This window comes from Thunnus thynnus, chromosome 15, assembly GCF_963924715.1.
Source record: "Thunnus thynnus chromosome 15, fThuThy2.1, whole genome shotgun sequence".
NCBI lineage: Eukaryota > Metazoa > Chordata > Actinopteri > Scombriformes > Scombridae > Thunnus > Thunnus thynnus.
Genome location: NC_089531.1, coordinates 6,759,628 through 6,786,186, shown reverse-complemented (window position 1 = coordinate 6,786,186; position 26,559 = coordinate 6,759,628). Strand labels below are relative to the sequence as shown.

At 38.9% G+C, this 26,559-nt stretch overlaps 2 protein-coding genes across 2 annotated transcripts; both read left to right on the top strand.

The window, feature by feature from the left end:
• Nucleotides 1–1,147: 1,147 nt before the first annotated feature.
• On the top strand, nt 1,148–14,463 carry brd2a (bromodomain containing 2a). Its single transcript, XM_067612116.1, has 12 exons — nt 1,148–3,303; nt 6,888–7,194; nt 7,676–7,813; nt 8,183–8,333; nt 8,485–8,684; nt 8,815–9,333; nt 9,734–9,862; nt 10,041–10,232; nt 10,390–10,652; nt 10,965–11,284; nt 11,438–11,563; nt 12,189–14,463. Exons 1-12 carry the CDS (start codon nt 3,272–3,274, stop codon nt 12,314–12,316), a joined length of 2,505 nt encoding a protein of 834 aa, XP_067468217.1. The 5' UTR covers nt 1,148–3,271; the 3' UTR covers nt 12,317–14,463.
• Nucleotides 14,464–18,077: 3,614 nt separating this feature from the next.
• Nucleotides 18,078–24,022, top strand: hsd17b8 (hydroxysteroid (17-beta) dehydrogenase 8). The gene is made up of 9 exons (XM_067612115.1): nt 18,078–18,183; nt 19,947–20,149; nt 20,269–20,385; nt 21,230–21,325; nt 21,751–21,836; nt 21,960–22,044; nt 22,678–22,720; nt 23,573–23,647; nt 23,761–24,022. The coding sequence occupies exons 1-9, from the start codon at nt 18,141–18,143 to the stop codon at nt 23,778–23,780; spliced, it is 768 nt and encodes a 255-aa protein (XP_067468216.1). The 5' UTR covers nt 18,078–18,140; the 3' UTR covers nt 23,781–24,022.
• The last annotated feature ends 2,537 nt before the right edge of the window (nt 24,023–26,559 follow it).

Genomic DNA, 26,559 nt, shown 5'->3' with positions numbered 1-26,559 from the left:
TATTGGAAACACTTCCTGATATTTGATTCAAATAAAAAGCCTCCATCCAAAATTTTAAATTGGAAACTGAACTAAAGCAATAAAGAATAATATGTTAAGGGCATAGTTTTAAATTTCATTTGGTGAGGAGCCTCAGACTAGTCTACACCTGAATCTCTGAGAGTCACATTTCAGGTTTTTGATTCACAGAGTTTCTTGAGTGAAGCTTTTGTGATTATATCAGCTTGTGGTTCATTAGAAATGTATGCTGAGATTTCAATTGTCAGCCGTAACCACATCACACTGTTGTACTTGCATTCGCTTTTTGACAGCTGTTTTTGTCTTTGAGGCTGTGTATGGTCGTCCCAGTGTCTTCTCCTGTTTGCTTATTCATTATTAAAGTCCCCCTCCGCTAAAAAATATGGTTTTCTTCTTGTTCCATCAGTTGGATGTTTAAGCTTCACTGTCCAGAATGATGTATGTGCAGAGTTTAACACTGGAAGGCTGTTTTTACATTCACCCGCTGAAAGTGCGCCCATTGAAAATCTCATTTTAAGGGGTGGGCCTGTAAACAGGATCTGTAACATCACAGTTAGTTTGGAAGACAATCCTGGTCCAATAAACACAAACACTGAGAATAGACTTTACAGTGACGTAGGAGACATCTTGTGTCCAGCAGTTAGACTAGTTACTGGAATTTTTAATGTGGAAGAAGGAGTAGATGATGTTTTAAGGATTTGAACGTGGTAATTATACTTTTTGTGGACAAACCATATGAGGCACACATCATTGTTTCAAGCAGAGTATTTTTATATATCTTAATACATATGTGGAGCTGATCTGTAAGTTTTTGTTTGATATTAGCATGCTCAAAAGAAATTTTAAGAAATGTATGCTGAAGTAAATCATAGTCACAGTAGGCTAAACAATGTTCTGAGAGTTGATCAAAAGATAATGACAGTATAAAACATACAAGCTGAAGCCTTATATGCAGTCACATTTTTCGTGCTTTAACCTGGAAACCAGTTACTCGCCGGTTTGTCTGCAGCTGGCTGAATCCCACCTACTTCCCACAAAACCCCCAGCACTGATCCCCACATTTATCTTTGGGAAAAAAACCCCAAACTGCTCTCAGATCAGCCTCTTGCACTCCCTATGGACAATGCGGCTTCATGGCAGGGACGCATGCGCAAAGCATCGTGTTGCAACACAAACCCCGAGCTCGTCTGCAGTCATGCTTTGGAGAAAACAGACATTTTTAACCCTTTTGAGACAAACTGAGCAAATTACACACGAGACTGTAAAAGGATTATTGCGATCACGAACGGATTATAATAGAGTAAGCTTGGGAAAACAACACAATCAATAATACTAACATCGTTTTCGTCACGTGGTCGGGATTGACCAATCGGAGCGAACCAAATCCAGCGGAAAGTATGCTTCTTTGTTCGGATATTTTGCCAACTTTACCCCCAAATTTGACCCTGTTGCTTTGTACATATCACACGATGTGGAGATGGAAGCGACGTTTTGATGGGAAAGGACACGCAGCGGATATGTTTTGTTGCGTTTTTTTTCGCGGAATGCCACGTGTTCAGGGCTCATTTCATCACATGACTCCCCTCCCCCACCCGGCGCGGGGAATGGGAGAAGAAGGCGGACATGTTTGAGGGAAATGTGTTGGTTAAAAAGTATCGAGGTGGAAGACAAGAAGATTATGTGAAGACAGGTTTCGCTTTATCTTGGGATTTACCATTTCTTTTGTTTTATTTGATATTCAAGGTTTTTTTTTCATGTCGTACTTTGGAAATATTTATTTATTTTTTTCTTTTGAAAAAAATACTTTCATTTCGAACATTTGTTTTATGTTGTGTTTAAGTTATCAAAACCTTCTAGTAATATTTAATATTGTTAGGATGTACTGTTAGTTTCCATCGTTTATTTGAGTGACATTGCAGGGGATTTGTAACCTTGGTGTGGGGGATGGGCGCATGTGGTTAGGTAACCATTTTGTGTGGTTGTTTAATTTGTAAAGTGTCGGTATTAAGATAAGAAATCTTGTAAAGATTTACTAATTTGGTATTTTTTGTAATTGCTTTTTGCTTTTGTAGTTTTGGTCTATTAGTCTCTCATTTGCTCTCAAAGGTCAGGTATGAGACTTGTAATTTCAAACCCATATCACATTAACTTTCTTTGTGATTTCCTCTATTTTTTAAAATTAATTGTTCGTGGGGTTGTTTAATTAGTTATTGTTGGACAAATGTAGCCTTAACTTTGATCAAATGTGGTCTCAGGTCAGTGAGGAAAACTGCTGTGTCATTCAGTGGATTTGTAGTTCTTCTGGCCATTCAAGGTGTCTTTTTATTTTTCGTTGTTGCCTTTTTTATTGTTAGTTGAAGTTAATATGGACTACTAGAGATTTAGTGAGAATTATAAGGTGTGCTTTATCCTACCAGTACTTTGCTGTTTGTGAGGCGTGGAGGCCTTGTTGGACTGGCTGGGTTCAAATTGTGGCCTTTTTCTGCACTTTTCTGCACTTTCCTTTGTTGATTCTTGTTTGTAAGCGACATATGTAGCGTTTTGTAAGTTTAGCTTACTGTTTTTTCTTACTTACTGTAAATAATTCGATGATAATACTTTGTGTTATTGTACTTAAAGATGGCGCCTGTGCGCCTCTTCTGAGAGACAGAAATGCGGATATTCTGGTAAGAAGAGAGCTCGTGGGGAGAGGCTCTTGCGGGGATGCGCGTGACCCGGCGGAAGAACCAATAGGCTTCTTGGTATATACCCTGGAAGCCCGCGTTACAGCCGTTTTGACCAATCCCCGCGGTCGCTTAGCACACGTTGACGTAATGTAATATGATAAGGAGGAGGCTGACTTCGGTGCCTTCGCATTTTGTGGAGGATTATACAGAGGAGCCAGTCAGAGACGGCGTTTCAGTGAAACTAAACAGTCTCGACCAATAGTATTGCGCAGTTTCCTTGACGGACAGCAACAACTTGCGAATAGGTTGGCCCGAAAGATAGTCAGCGAGGCGTCAGAGTAGAGGGGTGTGGTGACTTTGACGGACGGCGCAAACAGCGAATAGGAACTCACAAGGCGTGGACGTTCTGAGGTAGTCCGTCCAATAAGAGAGACGGTCGGTGTATAAAAGAACGGGTGTAGTCGCATCGTCGCCATTTCAGCGAAGCAGATTGAGGCAGTTCTCTGCGGCGGGGAGCGGAGAAACCGGACGAACAGAGTCGGATCCTGGGTTGAGTCTAGCTAAAAACAGAATCCGGATCCATCCCGATGGATATGGCTGTTAACCCGCTCCTTGACAGGTATCTACCGGTAAAATTGACTCTCAACTTTCCATCGGAGGGAATATTGTGAACAATTCTCATGTTTTTTGCCAAGATAACGTTACTGGTAACCTGTGTTCGCAGTAATATTGAGTGACATAGGGAAATGGACATTGAATATGCTGCAGGAAGGAGTTTTGTCGGGATTAGAAACGGAATTCATGTTGAGGAAATAATAATAAAATGTGTTTGTGGGCTTTAACGAGTTGCGACTGTTGTTCGCACTACGCCGGCGCCATCTTCGGAGCGCCTCTGCCGTTGGCCGCTCTCTCCCGCTGCCTGGCAGTTGGAGCTAGCCGTGCTAGCATTAGCTTCCCATACCTAAAATATTCCTCTGTTTAACAGTAGCCTGACCACTTTTTGCGTTGCAAATGGACGTGCCGTGTTTATATAATGACAATCAATTGTTTTAAGTGGTCTTAATCTGATATAAACTGCCCCAGGGTAACTTAGTGTTATGTTAACAATATCGTTAGCCTGTAGTGTAGAGTCTAGCTTAGTGTTGTTGATAGCGTTGAAGAGGCAGAGAGAGTAGCAGATGCATTCCTGCTTGTTTCGCCGGTTTGTTATTGTAGCCATGTGACGGCCAGAGGAGCTTGTGGTGCGACTACATTGCATTACAGCGCAATGGCTAAAGCAGTTAATGTTGTCAGCTGCACCAATAATGCATTATTTATCAATTAGAGCTTAAGAAAGTTAAGACATTGCATGGAGTTGTCATTAATTTCCATCACCAGAAAGGTCAATATCTGTGGTTAGTTTGGGTTGTCCACGTGTGTTGGGTGTTTCATTTGGTTGCTTGGTTACAGAGCTCAATGTCACTCAACCTAAGCTAGGTAGCAGCAGGCTTTACTTAATTCATATAACAACTTCTCTGTATTTTTTTTCTTTCTTCGTCATTCATACTTTATTTTACTCCTCCCAATTTTGTTAATCCGATTTACAGCTAATGCAAGAAGTGTTTTTTTTTTTTTTGTTTAGTGATGTTAATGTTATGTACATGATTACTTTCCTTTTTTAATAATAAAGTACACTAACTGTCAAATGTGTTTCCAAAGGTTGTATCATTCAAACAGCTTGCTTTACCATAAACTATACAAATAGTTATTTATTTATTAATAAACATATTGCTTATAGAAATGTCTACGTACCTACATCATGTATAATATTTTTATATTGTTAATGCAGTAGCTAAGTTTCCCTACCATTGAGTCTTTAACAATATTTTTCAGTATGCATGTGTACAATACGGCAGTGCATACATGTGCTGAAACAAGCATACAGGTAATAGATTGATGAATACATCTCAGTGTTAGTTACGCACCTGTCTCATGGGACCCCTTATTCACAGCGTGATGCAAACACAGTAATACTTCACCTTATTTGCATCAGTTTCTTAAAGCTCACAGCTCTGAATGTGCAGAACCATTTGTTTTTGTTAGATTTAAACTTGGGGTCATTCCACAGCCGACAATGCAAACACCAGATGTTAGTAGCTTTAGTGTTGGTTTTTCAACAGAACTGGTTTTCCAGCCGATGACCCTAAATGTCCCAGTTAAATGTGTCAGTAGGCCAGCGGAGATGGCTATGGTGAGTTCATACTGTTGACAACTTAAACATCCCTTCACATCAGAATTAGTAGGACTGGTATTTTTTCAGCAGGGAAGATTATTAATTTGTGATTGCTGTGATGCTACATAATGTAATGCACATAATTATATGTCCCCACCTTCATCAGAACAGCGGGATGTCAAATGTTTTTGAGAGTTGTGTGACAGATGAGCATTTGTAGCATTGCAGCAATTCTGATCAAGTAGCAGATGGTACAACCCACACTTATGTAGTGGAGTGGATACATTTATAGAGATATTTAAGTGTTTGAATCAGCTCAGAGTGGTATTATGGACATGTAAACTGGGGCCCAGAGTTTTGTATCAGAAATCTGAGTATTGTCGATAGGCAACACCGACTGTGAAATAGCATATGTTGTTCAGAATAAGAATAACACCAGTCTCGCTGTGTTTCACTTCACTCGATGGCTTGTGGCTGTTCTACTTGGCTGAATCCAGCTCTTGCGTTGGAGTCAGCAGGGGTGTTGCTTCATAGTTGAACAAGCCCGCCATGTGTTGCTGCAGCGTCACTACAGCTGTAGGTAGAGTAATGCTGGTGAGATGAGTTGTAGAAATAGTACAGTTATTTTGTACCAGTGTGGATGTGATTTAAGGTTACATGTGGAGACATCAAACAGAATAACTGTAGATTTTACTGTCAGTGATGTAAAAGAGGGGAAAGTCAGGTCAACAGTGTTTGACAAAAACATTTTCTAAGACATTAAGAAGAGAAATGTTGTTTTTACATATAACCTCTCTCTTTAAAGGTTAAACAGTGACTCTTTCCATGAAAGACCAAGTAACCTTGCAGTGTTTTTTTCAGTGGTGTTAAAGGTGTTACCACAGCAGGACAACCGTAACTGAGGTTATACGGGACTCCCTCTGCCGAGTCAAGCTAGTGAGGCCACATTCCAGGTCAGAACAAGTTTTTAAAGGCTGATGGCAGCTCTTGACCCAGTCATTGAGCATAGATCAGAGTCTTGCTCGCTTTCCCTATGGAAACTACCTCTTAATTTTGCAAATTTCAGTGGCCTTTAAAGCCATAGTGCAATTGATAATATGACAAGTGGATGGTTGTTAACCAATTGCAGACAATATTCTAATTTTCTGGGCATGTTAAGGACATTTCTGTTGGGGAAACTGAAGAATAGTCCAGTCATTACTGTAACATGGCAACTGAAACTCCACCCACAATCCTTAAGGGAGACCTTTTTTTTTTTTAAACAGGGAAATGGGGTGGAGTTTTTGTGTGTGTAATCGTTGACATGGCCATAAAGAGGAGGAAGTGGTAGTCATGTCCATTCCCCCGGGAATACTGAGTGCTGATTTGGCAAGAGTATATTCCAAGTCAGACTGATGTGCGCTTGCTGAGTAATGTTTAGAGCGTGTGACCTACTATGCATGCCTTGTGTAGGGGATTTACTCTATACTGTATGCTTATATGTGTGTGGTAGGGTTAGCAGGATTAGTGGAGTTTGATAGGATAACATAAAATGTGTACCAACAAGGGAACACTATTACATTAGGATGACGCAATAAAATGATGATTAGTTTTATGTTAATCCCAGACTTGCAGAACAGAAAACCGGACATAAATATTTCTGCCAACACTTACAGAAAACAACCTTTTCCGTTCATCAGGATTGATGGTCTAGGCAGTCACTATGTGGAAAGACAGGAGTAACAAATACCTTTTTTGATAGTTTTTATAAAGGCAGTTATGCAACTTCTTCACTTTAGTTGCTGCAAATGCGGTCAGTGTACTTGTCTCTATTCATTCAGCTGGGTACATCCACGTCCAAAAGAAGGACAAAATAGTATTTTGGCTGTTAAAGTCAAAAATTTGATTTTGTTGTGGCAAAGAGCAAACCGTCTTGGCAAATGTCCGTCTTGGCATCATTTTTACAACTTATGCCAAATGGCTCATTGGTCTTTCAACTGTGCTCTCTACAGCTCCCATGTCGGGCTTGACGTTGGCATACTGGGAGTCACAACGATGGACCAGGGTTCTGGCACAGCTGGAAAACGCATCCGGAAACCTTCACTGCTTTATGAGGGCTTTGAGAGTCCTGGGATGCCCCCCCTCAATCAGATGACCCCTTCAGGACCTCCACAGCCTCCGGTGAAAGACCCCAACCGACAGGGGAGGATGACCAACCAACTCCAGTTCCTACAGAAAGTCCTGCTCAAGTCTTTGTGGAGGCACCACTTTGCTTGGCCCTTTCATGAACCCGTAGACACTGTCAAGCTCAACCTGCCTGTGAGTGTAAATGACAAGAATTCAGATATGGCCCCCCCCTTTCTTTCTAGAGGAGAGACCGTCCTTATTTCTAGAAACAACCTCACTCCTTTTTGTAAAACCAGATGCCACCTACCTCAGTTTTAACAACATGTCACTGCTGAAGGTTAGATGGAGAGACAAATTCAGACTCAGTTTATCTCAAAGGTAAACTGAGCTGCTCCAGGTGTTGTTTAAAAGCCAGTGTCCCCATCAGTTTTAATCACTTGTGACCATTATATCACTCCACTCCAACTCTGTCAGTTTTAAACTTACTTAAAGAAATATGTAGGAGCTCCCACCAGCCACAGGCTAATAATATATAAAATCTTTTGTTAACAGGCGTCTTTGGAATATTTATTATTATTATTATTGTTATTAAAAAATCTGTAATTAGTCAAATAATAATTTTAGGATGTAGTAGCCACTATTTCTTGTCCTGAGAGTCTCTGTCTCCTTTCAGGACTATCATAAAATCATCAAGACCCCGATGGACATGGGCACTATTAAGAAGAGACTAGAGAATAACTATTACCGCAGCGCCAGTGAATGCATGCAGGACTTCAACACCATGTTTACCAACTGCTACATTTATAACAAGGTAAGACTGTGTGTGTGTGTGTGTGTGTGTGTGTGTGTGTGTCTGAGAAATTGTGAGCCTACGTCAACCAGGCAAGATAATGTTTCACGTCAGCTGCTGCTGGTAGCCTGAACACATGGCAAACATGATGCTTTGTGTCCACAGTACAGCCAGTTTAAAACCTAATGAGTGAAATCGTTGGGGGGAAACATCTTAAGTCAGTGACAGACGCTTTACTTTGAAATAATAATTATTTAATAATAATAGTAACTTATTGAGAACCAAATCATTCAGATGATGTTGATATATCAATCAGGTGATGATGTGACAAAGTGTTGCTGACTTAAATCTACTGGTTTAAGCATATTGTCCTATATTTCTCCTCCGCAGTCTACAGATGACATAGTCCTGATGGCTCAGTCTCTGGAGAAAGCATTTCTGCAGAAAGTGGCTCAGATGCCCCAGGAGGAGGTAGAGCTGGCCCCCCCCCCTCCGCGGATTAAACAAGGCAAACCTGGCAAAAAAGGCAGAGGAAATGCAGGTGAGCACTGGCAGACACAGATATGCAAAGTCTCTAATCGTCATACATTCATGGCTGTAATCATCTAAAACATGTATACACAAATCAATAACTTTCTACCTTATACCTCCCTCCCGTTCTCCTCCTTCTATCCACTCCTGCTCTCTCCCAGTCTCTGGTGGAGTGACGACAGCTCATCAGGTCCCAGCAGTCTCCCAGTCGGCGTACTCGCCTCCCACCCCGGAAACACCTGACTCCCTCCTCTCCACCCCACCACAGACGCTTTTGACAAAGAGCCTGCCCCTTACCCCTTCAACAGAACAGAGCACACCTACCATTACGGGTCTGCCTCCCACACAGCCCACCGCAAAGGTAATGGCTGACATTAGGGAGATAACAGAAACGTTTAGGAACTGGACAAACGGTGTAAAATGTTGTGTAACTGTTGTCAGATATTGGCCATACCTTCTCTGACCCACCCTCTTCTTCTCTTCAATCACAGAAAAAAGGCGTGAAGAGGAAAGCAGACACAACCACCCCGACAACTGTAGCCATGCCCATCATGAGCACCATGGGCGTCAGCGGCATCGGCCTGGGGATGGGCGGCGGGCACGACTCCCCACTCACCCTCACTTCTCTTGGGATGGACCACACCTCTGGCCTGGGGATGGGCCAGGGCCTCAGCCTCAGCCAGAGCATGGGGATGGGCATGGGTATGGGCATGGGCCGCGGAACAGTGATGATGGGCACCAACGCATCAGGAGGGGCCAGGAGAGGAGTGAGCGGACGACCCATTAAGCCTCCTAAGAAGGATTTACCAGACTCCATCCTGCCGACACCGGTGCGCCGCAGCAAGCTGAGCCCCCAGCTACGCTACTGCAGTGGGGTCCTGAAAGAGCTGCTGACCAAGAAGCACGCAGCGTACGCCTGGCCGTTCTACAAGCCCGTCGATGCCACGACACTCGGTCTCCATGACTACCACGACATAATCAAGCAGCCCATGGACCTCAGCACTATTAAGGTACATTTATTTGACAACACGCTCATGCATCACTGTCAGTGTTTGACACAGCAGAAGACAGTGCCTGGTGTTATCTGTTTCCTAATCCTGACAACACAGTGATGAATTAACACCTCATAGCCCAGGGCCTTTCTTTTTTTTTTTTTTAGTATTTTGAAAGAAAAACAAAACATAAAACCACAGGCTGGACTCAAAGATGAAAGTTAGAAATTGAAACTATAGACTGTTATTCTTTCTCAGTTCATATGTATATGCATGCTATGTAGGCATCAATGACCCTGTGATGTTCTCTAGTTTTTTTTTTTATCATGTTAATTAATTAAAACAAGTATTCTAAAAAGGTCCAGATCGCCATGAAATATTTATATATTTTGCTAAAATCTCTTCTTTTTGTCTCCAGCGGAAGATGGACAGCAGAGAGTATCGTGATTCCCAGCAGTTCTCTGCAGATGTCAGACTGATGTTCTCCAATTGTTACAAGTACAACCCCCCTGATCATGATGTGGTGGCCATGGCCCGAAAACTTCAGGTAACTTGTTTACTCCAGTAATGAGACTTATCATTATTGTAGTTTTTGCATAAAGCTAATGTGTTGCTAGTTTCTCCTCTTTCCTGAAATCACTCCCTTCTTTCTTCAATGAAAGATGAGCACCAGTGTTCTTGTTTTTCATCTTGTTCACTCCCATGCTGTTTTCTCTTTCTCACAGGATGTCTTCGAGTTCTGTTTTGCTAAGATGCCAGACGAACCCCCTGCACCCCCTAGCTCCTCGTCCTCATCTTCCTCGTCGTCGTCGTCGTCCGAGAGCGAGCTCAGCAGTGAGAGTGAGGAGAGCGAGAGTAGCCCCAGCTCTGACTCCGAGGAGGAGAGAGCAAACCGCTTGGCAGAGCTGCAGGAACAGGTGTGCACGTTATTGTATGCAAACACACATCAGGGCAGGAAAACAGAAATAAAAAGAAAAGATGCTCAAATACAAGTTAGAAACCAGATATGAGAGTTTTATCCTACATCCTTTTATTATTCCTTTCTGACCCATTCGTCTTTCTGTTTCCCCGCAGCTAAAAGCCGTACACGAGCAGCTCACTGCACTCTCCCAGGGTCCCATCGTCAAACCCAAGAAGAAGAAAGAGAAGAAAGACAAGAAAAAGAAGAAAAAAGTAGAAAAAGAGAAGCACCGGAGGATAGAGGAGGACTTGACACCGATACGGCCGCCGAAAACCCCCAAAATCACCAAGACTCCAAAACCCAAGAACAACAGAGCGGTGGGCGTTCCTGTGATGCCTATAAAGAAGGCACCGAGCAAGAAAAACAACAAGAGCAAGTGAGTACTGACACCTGCTGGACGATGTTGGAAATGCTAGTGTGTAGTACATGATCTGGATGATGTGGTTAGATGAAGGAAGATCTCCATGTTAAAAGATCTAAAGTTTAGATATTGTTATTGTAGTTTGAGTATACTTAGAGGTCAAAACTCTAGAGGTGTTGCTGGAGTTTTGACCTCTTTTCCCTTCTCCATGCTTCTTAGAAGTAGGTGAAGTTGTGCCAGAAACCCCTACTTTTCTTCTACAGTTTGAGTATACTTCACTCCTAATCTAATTTTCTCTCCATCTCCTTCCCTCCTGTCTTCCATCAGATCCAAAAAGGCAGGCATGATGTTTAACATGCCTCCTCCGGTCCCCGAGCCCATAGTGCCTCACTTCGACTCCGACGAGGAGGAGGAGACGGCACCCATGTCGTATGACGAGAAGCGTCAGCTCAGCCTGGACATCAACAAGCTGCCCGGTGAGAAGCTGGGCCGCGTCGTTTACATCATTCAGTCCCGCGAGCCCTCGCTCCGAGACACCAACCCGGAGGAGATCGAGATAGACTTTGAGACGCTGAAGCCATCGACGCTGCGGGAGCTGGAGAGATACGTCATGACGTGTCTGAGGAAGAAACCTCGAAAGCCATATGGTAAGTAGTGCTGTTTTACATCCACGATGTTTCATGAGTCTTCTGGTTTTGGGGATTTATTGTTACCTATCGTGGTGGCAGACCTTCAACTGTAGATCTTTGACTATGTTGTACATTACTTCCATCTTACTGATGTTTACTGTTTGCATGCAGCAAGTAAGAACAGTGCTGGGAAGTCCCGTGAAGAGCTCGCTCTGGAGAAACAGATGGAGCTGGAGAGAAGGCTGATGGACGTCAGTGGACAGCTCAACTCTGGAAAGAAGCCTGCTAAAGCCAAACGTACGTCCTCCATACTGCTCTCTGTACAACTACAGTGGTGTATATTGATAGTAGAGTTGCAACTACTGTGTTAGTTGATTAATCGATGGACAAAAAATTCATGGCCAACTATTTTAATAATTAACTTATCGTTTTAAAACATTTTTAAAGGAAAAATGTCCAAAATCTTTGGTTTTAGCTTTCCAAATGTGAACATATTGTTTTTTATTCTTTGGGTTGTGGATGAAGATGTATTTGGCTGACATTTTCCACAATTTTATAGACCAAACAACTAATCGATTGATCAAGAAAATAGTCGAATGATTCATTGATAATGAAAATATGCAAAAGATGCAATTGTGGTTTTGTTATAACATTCAATATCACATCAAAAAAGTCCTTTTCATACACTTTATTACAATGGAAGCTGGTAATTTTGCAGAGCATCCATGCAGAATATCATTTCTAAATCTTGTAATAATAATGACTAAGGATATATTGGCATTTAGTCGTATATAGGATCATATTAATCATAGTTATCTTCATCTTTCAGTATCTTACTGTAACAGTTTAAATGTTAAAGTGCTTCTCTATCTCGTGTGCAGCACATCATCCTAATCATGTATGTTTTGTGTTTTTTCTTTAGAAGAGAAACCTGCAACGGAGGCTCACACCCAGCCGTCCCGTCTCAGCGCCAGCAGCTCCTCCTCAGACTCCTCTTCATCATCCTCTTCCTCCTCATCCTCAGACACAAGCGAATCAGACTCCGGCTGAGAGGCAGAGGGTTTCTATATATATATATATATATAAAAAAAGGGTCGTGTGACGGACCCCGTGTGTATCGCTTCCCACCAAGTGGACTGAACTGTAGTAGAGCTACTGACGATGGAGCCGCAGGGCGGATCAGACGAGACCAGCGACTACGCAGAACTGGTCCGACTCTACAAGTGTCAAACCAAGAAAGAAAGAGAGAGAGAGAGAGAGAGAGATGGGGCTTTCCCTGCGCTCAGCTCACTCATCCATTCGTGTGATGGACACAGAACAGTTGAGGATGAACGGATGGAAAGGAGGAGACTCGTCGCAAAGTCCCGTTGTTCTCTGGAGGACTGGCCTCGTCGGGCAGAGCGAGGGACGCTCCATCTCCTGCAAAAATAAAGGAGAAGAGTGACGCATGTGTTAGAGGGATAAGGGTGCTAGAGCCAGAATCTGTCTTATTTCTGGAGATGATTTCCCTTCTTACCATGCTCCCTTTCTTTATGCTGTATAGATAAGGTGTACAGTTATATAAATATCTATTTTTCTTTTATAAAGAAGCATTTTATGGAGCAAATTTATTCCCTCATTCTGGGAAAGATGAACTGGCGTGGGCGGAGTTGTGTTTTAGTTTTTTTTTTTTTTTGTTTTTGTTTTTTCGAGTGACAGAGAGGGTAGAGGGGAAACAAGTGTTTGTGTCTGTATGTATGTGTGTGAGTGACTGTGTGTGTGTGTGTGTGTGTGTGTGTGTATGAATGTGTCATGTACTGTATGTGTTTGCATGCACATGTTGCGAGTGTTAGATCCGGCACCACAAGTGCAGCCTTGTGAAGTTCCTCAAAAGTCTTGACGCAGGCGTTTTGGAAAAATCAGTCTGCACGCAGAAGCACCTTGGTTCAGTAGAATACAGAATGCATGCAATACAGAGGAGCTGACAAACATTTGCATACTCGTGTACTACTTTACTGCATCCTTGTGTACTCATGTACTTCTTCGAAAGGGTTGGCCACTGTACAGAAATGTGACATACCGTAGTTCAGCCAGTTCAGTTTATAAGTTAATATTTCTGTTCCCATGTGTGCTGTCTTCTTCTTCTCCCCCCCCCCCCCTCCTCCCCTTTCCATTTCAATTTCTCTGTAAACATGTGTTGCTTTTTTTTTTTTTTGTTTTTTTTTCTTCTTGTGACCAATCTGCTAATAAATCGTGAGGACGTGTCTGTCCATGCACTCGTGCCCAAATAACATCTTGGTTCTTTTTCTTTTTTTTGTGTTCAGGTTTGACTTCAGTCACAACACGATTATCTAGACTTTTCTTTTTTTAGTTGCAAGAAACATGTTTTCCATTTTATTCAAGTAGTAGATGAAGCATTATGGGTTGATTTTTCCCATGATTCATCACTTCTTAACACCACGGTGTCACAAAATTGCTTTGACTTAAAAACAATCTGGCCTTTTGAGATCTACGGCAGCTGAAAGTTGTATTTTCTGTATTGAGTTTTTTTTTTTTTTTTTTTTAAAGATTAAGTTTACTTATTTGTGTGATTTAAACATTAGTAATACCAGGTTGGGAAGGTAAACAAAGTCTTTTTTAAAAATATTTTAAATTGTGGGATCCAGCAGTAAGTTTAACCAGTAGGCATAAAAAGATGGTTTAATGTTGTCAGTAATAACGATGAGCTGTTTGTTCTGGTGGTACTACTAAACGATTTTGTGATTTAGGTAAGGTGTGTATCAGTTTTTTTTTTCTTTCTAAATCATCTATGGCTTGAGATTGGAGTATTGTGTGTGTGAAACTGATTATTTATTTAGGAGGAAATTTAAATGGAGATACTATTCATGATTCTGAAAGTAATCAAAAGCTTTTTTTAAGTCAAAGTCTACTCTATGAAATATGCACAGACTAACTGTCAGGATTGTAGAAGTGTACATATTTTACAGTCGCAATCTTCGAGCATGTTTTTGTTTTTCCTTCAGTAACTTAGGTGAGATTTTTTTTTTTTTTTTTTCTTTGTCCAGCTAAGATTTTTTTGGGCTTCTGTTCTGAGACAAAATACTCCACAGAGTTGTCAGTCTTACCTTTTTCTGAAGTTTGTCAGAAATCTAAATGCCTCTGTACTTGACTCCACCATTTCATCTGAACAAGTGTACATAAATAAACTGAGAAATGTTCATCTTTTCACTATGTGGCTATTTTATTTTTTATATGAATTATTTTGGGATCATGATGAGCTCATACAAGTCTACGAGAGAGAGAACAAGGATATTACAAACTGTTAAAATGCACAATTTACCGTCACAAAGGGACAAACAGTACTTGAGAAATTCACTTATCTTTCTTCCGTCTGTTTTTAAATACTGAATAATCTCCAATTCATAACTGGCAGTGACTCTGACCTCTCTGATCTTTGTACCCTTCAAATTGCATTAAGTTGCTCTGAGAACTAACAAACGAATGTCAGATAAATCGCCAAAGCCGACGTGTTTTCAATGGAAACTAAATAAGACTTATTTGTGTAACTGACTTTGTAGTTATGACTACAAACTGGTGATGCATCAATAGCAAACACTGCAACATTATGTAATGTTGTGATGGAAAAAAATGTATGACAAAATGTGCAAAATATGGCCTTAATTAAAAAAAAAAAAAAAAAAAAAAGCCTTAGCACTCGGCTGTAATGAAATAAGAATTGACAAACTGGTTTTGGGAAACCACGACACTGCTGGATGAGCTTAATACACAACATTTATCATTTCAAGTTGGCTGTGAATTATCTCTTCGAGAGTGACTCATATTTATTTTAATTTTTTGGAGAAAACAAGAGAAAAAGTTGCCAAATTCTCACTGCTGAGCTGCATCCTGATTCTCTGTTGCTGGTAAGATAACAGTATAACCATTACAGGCCTGATCCTTACATCCTGCAAACCCCCCCCACCTCCCTATTTGACCCTGAACTACTGTCACATACCTGACAGGTGGGAGATCACTGAGATGCGTTGGACGGCTATCTGAACAAAAACACTGCAGATCGGACAACAGGAAACAGGATCAGTCACTGTTTTATAATCTACTGTCACATTTTAAATTAACATTTAGTAATAAAGCCTTGAAATTTGTGAAGATCCTTTGATATAATTAGATAATAATCAGATAATATAATGGGAGCTGAGTGCCAGCTCTACTCATCTTTACATCTTAATATATTTACATAAATTTGCATCGGCTTACATATTCATTTAGTAATATTGCTGACGGTAGGTATGTACATATGTGTGTGTGTATGTGTGTATGCTGGCAAGTTGTACTGCTGTTCCTATAAGGTTAACAAAATGTACATAGTTTAACTCTGTTGTCTGTGAACATGTTTCATGTCTGTTATTTTAAAGGCTCCTCTAGTGACAGTATCGGAAAGCAGCTGCAGCTATAAAGTCTGATGCATTTTATTGGATAACTGCTGTGCATTAATCTATGTATAATGTATCTGTCCATAACAAATAAAGATTAAATGAAATGAATGAAAATGAAAGTGTGCACATGTTCTTTCAGCACTGCAGCTGATGTAACAAAGATTTCTTTCATGTGTGTATCATGAATTCTGGATATTACATGAACGTAACTGTGCTGTATAGAAATGTTTATACTGTTCAGATTGTATAGTTTTGATAGAAGATTATAGCATTTTTATGTGGTTTTACTTGTATTCCAACAGGAGGAGTTTAACAAGGTTTTACTTTCATTAGTGTGAGTCATCATCTTCCATAAAATGTTGCAAAATCAGATGAAGCAATGTCAGAAGTTACTAAGCAACAAGATCAGATCAGTACAGACAGTAAAACTTCTCCCTGTGATTCAGATGAATACAGTAGAGTTCAGCTGCAGGGGTTTCAGTTTCAGCCACATTAGTACCAAAGTTCTGCTTCAGGTACTATATGGAGGTTTTTCTTCTTCTTCTTCTTATCATTATTGCCACCTCATAAAAAAACAAAGAAAACACAAACTAAAATAAACGAAGAAGCCAAAAAGAAAGACAGACATACAGTTAAACCACACAGTGATGAGTTTCACTTCATGAAATTATGTTAAATAACTATGATCATGGTATGATCTCAATAGCTGTATTTCAAAATGACTTACAGTATTTTTTTCCCAACATATCGAACCTGCAGTTTATCATAATTAGTTTTAATAGTTTGATCTTATTCCAGCTCTGACTGGAAATCTGTGACATCAGGTCTTTTAGCTCTATCCAGTGGAAAAAAAGAGAACTACAAAGACTAAAAACCACCACAAGGGTTATATCACTATCATGTTAATGCTTTAATATGTAACATAATACAAAACATCTGTTGATAAAAACATATTGCAAACACTCTTTTTGCTTATTAATGTTTTTAACATTTCTGTTAGTCACAAATTAAAAATCAAATTTAAATCAACAAGTTAAGTTACTTAACCACCAAAATAAACCACAGCTGATTGTTGACTCTTGAATAATCATTTGCATGATGGTAAAAATATTTTTGATGACTCAAAACTAATTAGAAAGTTAATTTTCCCAGACCTGATCCAGGACGGCTATATGCTTCAGGTATGATGATATTACTACTTTCATCAGGTAGAAAACTGTATTTAAAACTGTAACATTGTGAAGATATGTAGAAGAAAGAGACAATATCTAAAATATAATAATTAAAAGTTAAAAAGAACAAAAACAAGGAAGCAAAACATAATAATTAATTAATTCATTTTAAAAAGGTAAGGTAAGGCTCTAAATGATGTCAAAATGTTAAGATACTAACTTCAGATGTATATATCATGCATTTTATAGATTATTATTTGTTGTTGTTGTTGTTGTTATTATTATTATTATTATTATTATTATTATTATTATTATTATTATTATTAGTAGTAGTAGTAGTGGTAGGAGTAGTAGTAGTAGTAGTAGTAGTAGTAATATTTTATAGCATTTGATTTATTATTTACCTGAAAGTATATAAAAGTTGTTTAAAATGAGAGAAAGTTAATATGATTTGAGGATGATGCTTAATGCAAAAATAATTATATTTCAGTTAAAGGGATGAATTAATGGACAGCTGCAGAAGAACTGTGTAACACACATAATACATTTAAAATAAAATAATAATAATAATAATTTACTGACATCTATACAGATATATGAACAAAATGGCTCATTGGCATTAGTCATATTATATAATTTTTCTTTGATATTTTTATTGATAAAAAAGGCACAATAAGCTGTAGCTTCAGCGTACACCTTTTCAGACTGCAGGAATCTTTAAATTGTGTCACTGTGTATTGTTATTATGAGTTATGGCCTTTTAAAAATATAGTTTGACTAGTAATTAATCTGTAACCGATTAAAAAATTACAGAAATGTTCTTTTTTGTTTTGTTTAATCTCTTTATTGAAGGCATAATGAATGAAGAACATGGAGTACAGTCTTGGGAACAAAATGCAACCAACTACACATAAAAAATAGAAAGAGAAACAAATAAAATGCAATTTCTTATTTGAAACAAGAGTCCACATCCCTGAGAAAAATTACCCCAATTTTTTTGTTTTGTTTTATTTTTTTTGGCTAGAGCAATGTATTTTATGAACAAAGAGGTTTTCTGCCTTCTTCTTCTTCCTCTAAATAAAACCAGAGTGAAAAATAATCGGCTAAATATGTATTTTTATTATCTTAAAAGAAACATTTTGATTGTAAAGTTTTTCCAGCTCAGAATGACAGACTTTATATAAATGGACTCAGCTGCGCCGCCGGAAATCACCGGTCTTTTGGCGCCATCTAGTGGACAAACTGAAAACTACAACAATAAAAACCATCATGGCGGCTACTAGACTCATATCAAGGTTAACGCTGGTCACCGGTACGTTCATATAGATATTTAAATAGTAAAATCTGTGTGGAAGCGGTTTGTTTCTGCAGGTTATTATCTTTTATGTACTTTTGTCGTCAGAGTTGGTCCCATTTTAACCAGCTAGTTAGCTCAGTTTGCTAATGCTACAGCTTGTTCTCATATTCTCGAATAGCATTTTGGAAGTTTGTTAGTGTGTTTTTCTACTAATTCAAAACTAGTTTGCTAAGTTGAGGGTTTGGCTTTAGGCAGCTGAATCTTATCCTGGTCCACTACTATCAAACACCGTCATGGTCAGAGCTGATTTAAACCATAATAAAAGTAAAACTGTCGATAAATCTTTGACTCCCAGTCGTGTAAAAGGTGTTTAAGGAAGTATTCACAATTTTCCAAGTCTGTCTTAAAGCAACAGTCAGGTGACCATATAAACACGCTGTAATCATTCCTCCTGTTCATACTGGCTATTAAAAGATCCCCTTCAAATGCACTTTCAATGTTGGGGGGCTAAAATTCACAGTGTGTCCACACAGTCATTTGTGCAAAAATGCATTTAAAAGTTGATGTGAAGCTTATATTCAGCTTCAGCAGTCTGAGTTAGTCATATCAAGTGGATATCTGTCACATTTACAGTCTTTTTAGCATCAAATTCTCTCTTTCCCTGTTGAGCTGTGGTGGAAGTATAGCAATAAAAAGAGGGACTTTGGCACTAAAAAGACTGTAACGTTGAAAGTATTAACTTGATTTAACCGAAGCCTTTTGGTCTCATTTTAGTTTTAGTAACTGAAAATTCAGTTTGAAGGTGGCACAATGACAAGACAGATACAGTACAAATTAGGGCTGCAGGTAAAGATTATTTTCATTATCGATTCTTGATTGTTTTCTCTTGGCTTAATCGATTAGTTGTTTGGTTTATAAAATGTCTGAAAATGGGGGAAATCACTCAATCACTTCTTTCCCGAAGCCCAAGGTGGTGTTCAGAAATGTCTTGTTTGTCTCGACCAACATTCAACAACCCAAAAATATTCAGTTTACTATCATAGAAGACTAAAGAAACCAGAAGATATTCACATTTGAGGGCCTGGATTCTGAGAATTTGGCCATTTTTTCTTAAAACAAAGAAGACGATTAGTCAGTTTTAAAAATAGCTGGCGATTAATTTTTGATTAATCAACTAATTGTTGCAGATCTTGCTTGAACCTCTTGGCTGATGGGAGACAACTTATCACATGAAAATATCTGTAGCTCAAGTTAGTGTCCTGTAGATCTGCAACGATTAATCCATGAATCGATTAGTCAATCAACAGAAAATTAATTTCCAAGTATTTTAATCATTTTGAGTGATTTCTTAAATTAAAATAATACAAAAAGTCTCAAGTTGCAGCTTCTCACATGTGAATATTTTGTAGTTTCTTTTGTCCTTTATGATAGTAAACTGAATGTCTTTGAGTTGTGGACGGCTGTTTGGAACAAAACAAGATATCTGAGGTTGCATCTTGGGTTTTGGGAAACACAATTTTCTGACATTTTATAGCTCAAACAACAAATTGATTAATCTATAAAATAATTGACTAATTAATTGATAATGAAAATAATCATCAGTTGCAGCCCTAGTTTCCTGTTTTTTAGTCTCTGATCGACCCTCCTCCCATCAAATATATCCAGAGACGAACTCTTGGCACACAGTTTTCCCTCTGAAAGAATCCTGCAGTAGTTTGGACAACATCTTGTCTCTGCTCGGACCCGCTGTGTCTTTATGCTGCTTTCTTCCCACCCAGGAGGGGGCAGTGGGATCGGACGGGCGGTATGCCAGCGTTTTGCCTCCGAGGGTGCCTCTGTGGTGGTCGCTGACATTAGTGAGGAGTCAGCCAATGAAACTCTGGGAAACCTGCCGAGTGACCTCAGAGGCCAGGGTCATATGGCGGCCGCGGTCGACGTGTCATCAAAAGAGAGTATAAAGAAGCTGGTTACAAGTATACAGGTGTGTTACAGACAGAAAAACACCCCAACTCATGTTCTTTTACCATTAAAGTCAAAATGATCGACAGTTATTGATATATCTCTTCTTCTAACAGTCATAATCGTGCTCTTCCTCCGCAGGCTCATTACTTCCAGCCTCCCTCAGTGTGTGTGAACGCAGCAGGCATCACTCAGGACGACTTCCTGCTCAACATGGAGGAGGATCAGTTTGACAAAGTCATCCAGGTCAACCTGAAGGTACAGAGCTGTGACACCTGTTCTGACCAGGTGACCGGCTGCAGGAGAGCTTGTCCTCAACATGCAGTTTAAGACAAAACCTGCATCTGAAGTGGTTTTAATAAAGCACAGTGAGAGGGTCAGGTCTGCTTTTCACCAGGTATTTTACTGGTGGTATAATTTCTGGATTATAAAAGGGGTATTTCTCACTGAGAACAGTAACTAATGTGTAAATTTTCTAGAGAAGTCAAGATGATTTTGACACTTTATAGGAAAATAGTAGCTTGTGTTTAATATCCTACTGTAACTATTTTGAATTTTCAGTTAGTTTTCAGCTATTTTCCTCCACAACAAAACCAAACTGTAGAAGAATTCTGACTAATTTTCCACCTTTCAACAGTTTAGTATAAGGCTGCAACTATGATTATTTTCATTATCGATTAATCTGTTTATTAGTTTCTCGAGTAATCAATTAGTTTTTTGGTCTATAAAATGTTTCCAAAAGCCAAATGTGACATCCTAAAATGTTTTCTTTTGTCCCGGCCAACAATCCACGATCCAAAGTTGTTGTTTACTGTCATAGAAGACTAAAGAAACCAGAAAATACTCATATTTGAGAAGTTTAGACTCAAAACAATGAATTGATTATCAAAATAGTTGGCGATTAATTTAACAGTTGACAACTAGACAGTTAATTGATAAATCGTTGCAGCTAAGGTTTAGTAATATCCTCCCTTCTTCAATTAGTGTGTATAAGCTTCTCGTCCTCTCTGTTGAAATACTGTAGGTTAGTGCTGCACGCTGAGTTAATGACAGAGCAGTGTGAAGTGATTTATTCAGTCATCTTTCCTCTCGTGTCTGTCAGGGTTCCTTCTTGGTCACTCAGGCTGTTGCTCAGGCTCTGGTGGCCTGTGGAGCACCCAAAGGATCCATCATTACTGTGGGAAGCATCGTGGGCAAGGTAAGATACCAGCAGGTCTATTTTACTTTTTTAAAATTTAGCTGAGGCTTTTAAGCTTTAAGCTCAGAAACATATAACAATAATAGTCTAAAACAGATGAAGCACAAGTTTTCTTTGTAAATATTAGTAGACAAGGGACAGTAAAGGACCATATTTGTACTTTTTTAATTATTGTTTTCCAAGGAATTACATAAGAGATACACTGAGCAATCATCCATCAAGAACTTTGCTTTATTCTAATCTAAACAGATTATAAATTCAAAAGCTGGTTTTAAAATCACAAATCTCAGGATTTAGTGAAGGATTTGTGGAGTTTTTATAAGCATCAGATGGATTTGAGTTTTTTCTGTTGAATAAAAAACTAAATCTATATTTTCCCTGTTTATGTGGACTTATCCTTGTATCCTTGTGGTTAATGTTCGTAGGTTGGAAACATCGGACAGGTAAATTACGCTGCCTCTAAAGCTGGAGTGGAGGGTTTAACCAGGACGGCTGCCAAAGAGCTCAGCAGGTTAGAAAAACCTGACACACAAATAACAGATCAAGACACATGGAGCTGATTGAATTTTAATGATTGGAAGAAAAAAACCAAAACAAATCCTTTGCTTTTTCCTTGTCTTCTCTTGTCTTTGAGGTTTGGGATTCGTTGTAACTGTGTGCTGCCAGGTTTTATATCGACTCCGATGACGGATAAAGTACCAGAGAAGGTTATAAGCAAGGTACAGCACACACATGGGTACACACACATCTAGTGCGGAGAAAAATAAAATATCAGCTCAAATTGTTATATAAGACAGGAAAGCAACATATGGAAACTGCAGGAATTTAAGTCTAAATAAAATGTAAAATTACTTCACAGTTTACCTGCTATATCTTCTTGTATTTTAAGTTTAAATGCAGTTATTAGTGCTTCCTAAAAACTTTTACTTCCTAGAAATTGTGACCTTATTTTGTTGCAGTAAACGTTAAAGGGTCATTTCATCCAAACTATTAAGAAAGTGCAAGAAAAAACAGTGTTAAAGAGGACGTCACTGTTGTTTTACTGGGGAGCAGACGTGTGAGGGAGGAGAAAGAGCAGAGGGTCCAGATTATCTTTTAAGGTTTACTTTGATTGAAGTCTTTATTAAAGGGTCAATTCACACAAATCCTCAGCCACCAAGACAACGGAGGTTCATCTGTGCTGCACAAAGACTCATTAAATATTTAAATTCAACAGTAACTTGTCTTTCCAGGAACGATGTTGAGGTTAGTCAGGATGATACACTGACCTCAGTGATAACAGTTTTTCATTATGAACTATTTTATACTAAAATAAAACTTGTGTTGTTCTTGTCTTGTTGTGTGTGTTTCAGATGAAGTCCTTAGTGCCTCTGGGGAGGATGGGTGAGCCTGCAGGTCAGTAAAGACATGTGATCTTTACAGAGTGCTGTAGTGCTGTCAGACTGTGCTGACTTCGAATCTTTATTCCCTTTTTTAAAAAGATATTTTAAATGTTTTGTTGTAGTTTTCTGCTTCAACATTTTGAATGTGGGTTTCAGATTTCTCTCTGTATCAGCTGCAGCTCAACTAGTTCCAAAAGATTTTCCTAATTCCTTCTCCAAACCTTTGATCATCTTTATCTCACTTAAAGGACGCGTTCACAAATATGTCCTAAAACAACAGTCAGGAGCCCAAATGAACGCTGACATGTTTTTCTTGCTGTAGTCATTCCTCCTGTTCATACTGGCCATTAGAAGATCCCTTCTTAAGGCACTGACAGTGTAAGTGATGGGATACAAAATCAGCAGCCTTGCTTCCAAGCAAAAATGTATTTAAAATTTTATTTGAAGCGTATATGAGGTGTCAGCTGTCCAAAGTTTCCAAAGTCTCTTTTAGTGCCAAATTCCCACTTTTTGTTACAATCTGTCCACTGCACTTTAACAAGAAAATACTGGCCATTGAGACACAAAGACTGTAGATATCCACTTTATATGACTAACTTGGACGGCTGAAGCCTCATAATATCTTCAGATAAACTATTAAATGCATTTTTGCTCAAAACGAGGACTGTGGATTTTGTCCCCCATCACTTGGATAGTAAGTGCATTTGGATGAGATCTCAATTTTCATTTGGACAACTGACTGTTCAAGGCAGATTTGAAAACTGTGAACCTATCCTTTAGGTTTGTGAAGTGAAATACCAGGAAGGATGCATGCCTGACATGCTGTGACTTCATCTGACTTGTTTCTTTCGGTGTCTTCCTCCAGAGGTCGCTGATGTCTGTGCCTTTCTAGCTTCAGATGACTCTCGATACATCACAGGAGCCAGCATAGAAGTGACAGGTAAAATAAAAAAACTCTCTCACTTTATGACCAAAGTTAAGATATTTGTTTTCTCAGTACGTTTGCAGACACCTATCAGCTTCATTTATGTCTTATGTTTCTCTTTCTGTCAGGTGGACTTTTCATTGGATAAATCAGCTGTCCGTCACTTTGATAAAGACCAATAGGAGGCCAGTTTCTGCATAATTAATTTAATTGTTAAAGTGATTCTACTTTTCATAGCTGCTCAGTCATGATTATGTTTTATAAATCTGGTTGTGAATATGTACTGTACAACATGAAGCTACTTTTTGTGCCAATAAACACCACCAGTGTTTGTAATGTTTCTGTACATAATGCATTTTAATTTTTATCTATAAAATTGAGTTAAAGTCATGTTTACTCCTTCATATGTCTATGATGCCAGTGTCTTTCCTATCCATGTTTGGGGGAAGTAGGGAATTGAACCGGCCACTCCAGATCTACAGACATTTTCAGAGGTTTATGTTGAGAACTCTGCCACCAGAGCCTCTTCACATTTTCTTTTGTTCTCTAAGAGTTTTTCATTATATGCTCTGGATGTTGGCCTGCTGGAAATTAAAGGGCTGAGCAGGGTTTGAACCACTGAACTCTTGAACTTAACTCACTGAGCCGTCAAGCTCCTCTGCTTGTTTGACACGTTCAACAAGCATTTCAGTATTTCACCTGGGTGTTGGCTTTTAAAATGGCTCTCTAATTGCCGGGCTTTCTTCTGGCTGCTTTGCTAAAACCAAAGTCCGATTTAAACGTCATAAACACAGCAGTTTTGTGTTTGTACATTTCACAATAAACTGTAGGTTTTTGGATACTGGTAAGCACATAATCCCAAAAATTGTGTAATAGATTATTTCTGCTGAGCCACCAAGTAAAACAACAATTTACTTTGTCCTTTTTCCAAAATAGCTGTGGGTTTTGAAAACAACCGTGTAAAGGTGAAGAAGGGTTCATCACTGAGAAAAAAAAGAGAAAAAACTGTCTTACATGTTCACAGATGCCAAAATTCATAATTTAAACATTTGGCAGCACAAAATTAAGATTTCTGTTCAGGCACTGCAAAAAGCTAAACTAATGCCTCCTAAACACTTACAGCACCTGCTTATTTACAACAGCGAACCTTGGTGTGTGTAATTGTTCTTTGCAGTGGTGACAAAAAAGGCACCAGAATATAAGGTGCGGGTTAGGTTTGGAGGTATTTTAACAAGATACTCACTATGAAACAAGAATCCCTTAAAATACCATTAATTACTCCTTAATTTGAATCTGAAAACACACCAAATAATCTAAGATTAAGAGGTTTAGTTTAGTAGACAGAGATCTGGAAATTGAAACCCCTTAATAAATATAATAATAATACATTTAATTTGTACTGCACTTTTCAATTATAGTGAAACTCAAAGTTCTATGGTATTAATAATTAATAATTAAAACATAGAGCATGCAACATAAAGAAAATAATAATAAGAGTTAAGATGAAAAAGCCTTCCTGAATAGAAAAGTTTTTAGGCCTTTTTTTAAAAGAGCCTAGGGTCAGTGCTGCCCTCAGATGCTTAGGAAGGCAGTTCCACAAGTGTGGTATGATCAGTCGCTGTAGGCAGTGAGGCACAGGTCCGTTGATGGATTTGTATGCGAGTAGCAGGACTTTGTAGTCAATCCCAAAGGGAGCCAGTGCAATGAAAACAGAATTGGTGTTATATGTTTGTTTTTGCACTCTAGTTAAGATCTTGGCAGCGTTGTTCTGAATATACTCCGGATGCTCCTGTCAGGGATCCCTGTGAAGAGCGCATTGCAGTAGTCCAGTCTTGAGGAAATAAAGGCATTGGACAAGTTTCTCTGAATCTGACAGGGTTAGAGAGGGGCAGAGTTTAGAGATGTTTTTGAGGTGGTATAAAGAGGTTTTGCATAGATGTCTTTTATGGTCATCAAAAGTCAGCTGAGTGAGGAAGAAATTGGAAGAAAGAAATTAAGTAGATTTTAAGGGGGACTTTACCTTTGGTCCATCTAAGGGGTAAAAAACCTTAAAATGGACCAAAACCCATGAAAACTACACCTAATTTTTCCCCTTAATTAGAAAATTAATGCATTTTAAGGTATACATTAAGGGGTGTTTTTCATGGTTTTGGTCCATTTTAAACCGTGCAAATATTCCATTAAAAATGCCTATTTCAACCCATTAATTATCCACATAAAACCTTGTAATAAATATCTCAATTCCATCATTATTAATGGGTAAATTAGTGGAATATTAAGGTAAAATATTCAGTTTCATAGTGACTTAGCATGCACAAAGTTTAATGTTGCATGTGAAATAAAACTACCTGATATTAACTTACCCGGTGCAACATGGCGGGCTCTGAGGAAGAGGACGCACTCCCTATGTGGATATAAAGGGCTCATTCTAAGGTAATGAAAACACAACAATTCTTAGTTTCGGGTGATTATACACTAATTAAAACATACTTGTTTATGAATATTATATTCCATTTCTGCCAAGTCCGTTCTGCTAGATGCTGCCAGAAATTCAAATGGCCACAAGATGGCGCTGTTTTGTTGTGTGAAAAAAACAGCCAGTGGTAGAAACATGCACAAATCACATCTCAACCACAATAAAATTAATAGAAAAATGATACATCATTGTCGGAGCCCAGGATAAAATTTCGTACACCTCCAAGACATTAAGTAGTGATTCTCCATGAAGAACAAATTTATCATGCCCACAAATAAGCCAACAAAGCAGAAACAAGCTGTTAGCTTCTCTCGAAAAATATGTTTCTCTAGTAAATGATACCAAACATAAAATTGTGTTCAACAGCCAAAACATGAGCTATATCTACGAATTTCAGTCCAAAACATAACCAGAATTGTTGTTGCTGTTTCTACGATAACATAACTGAACC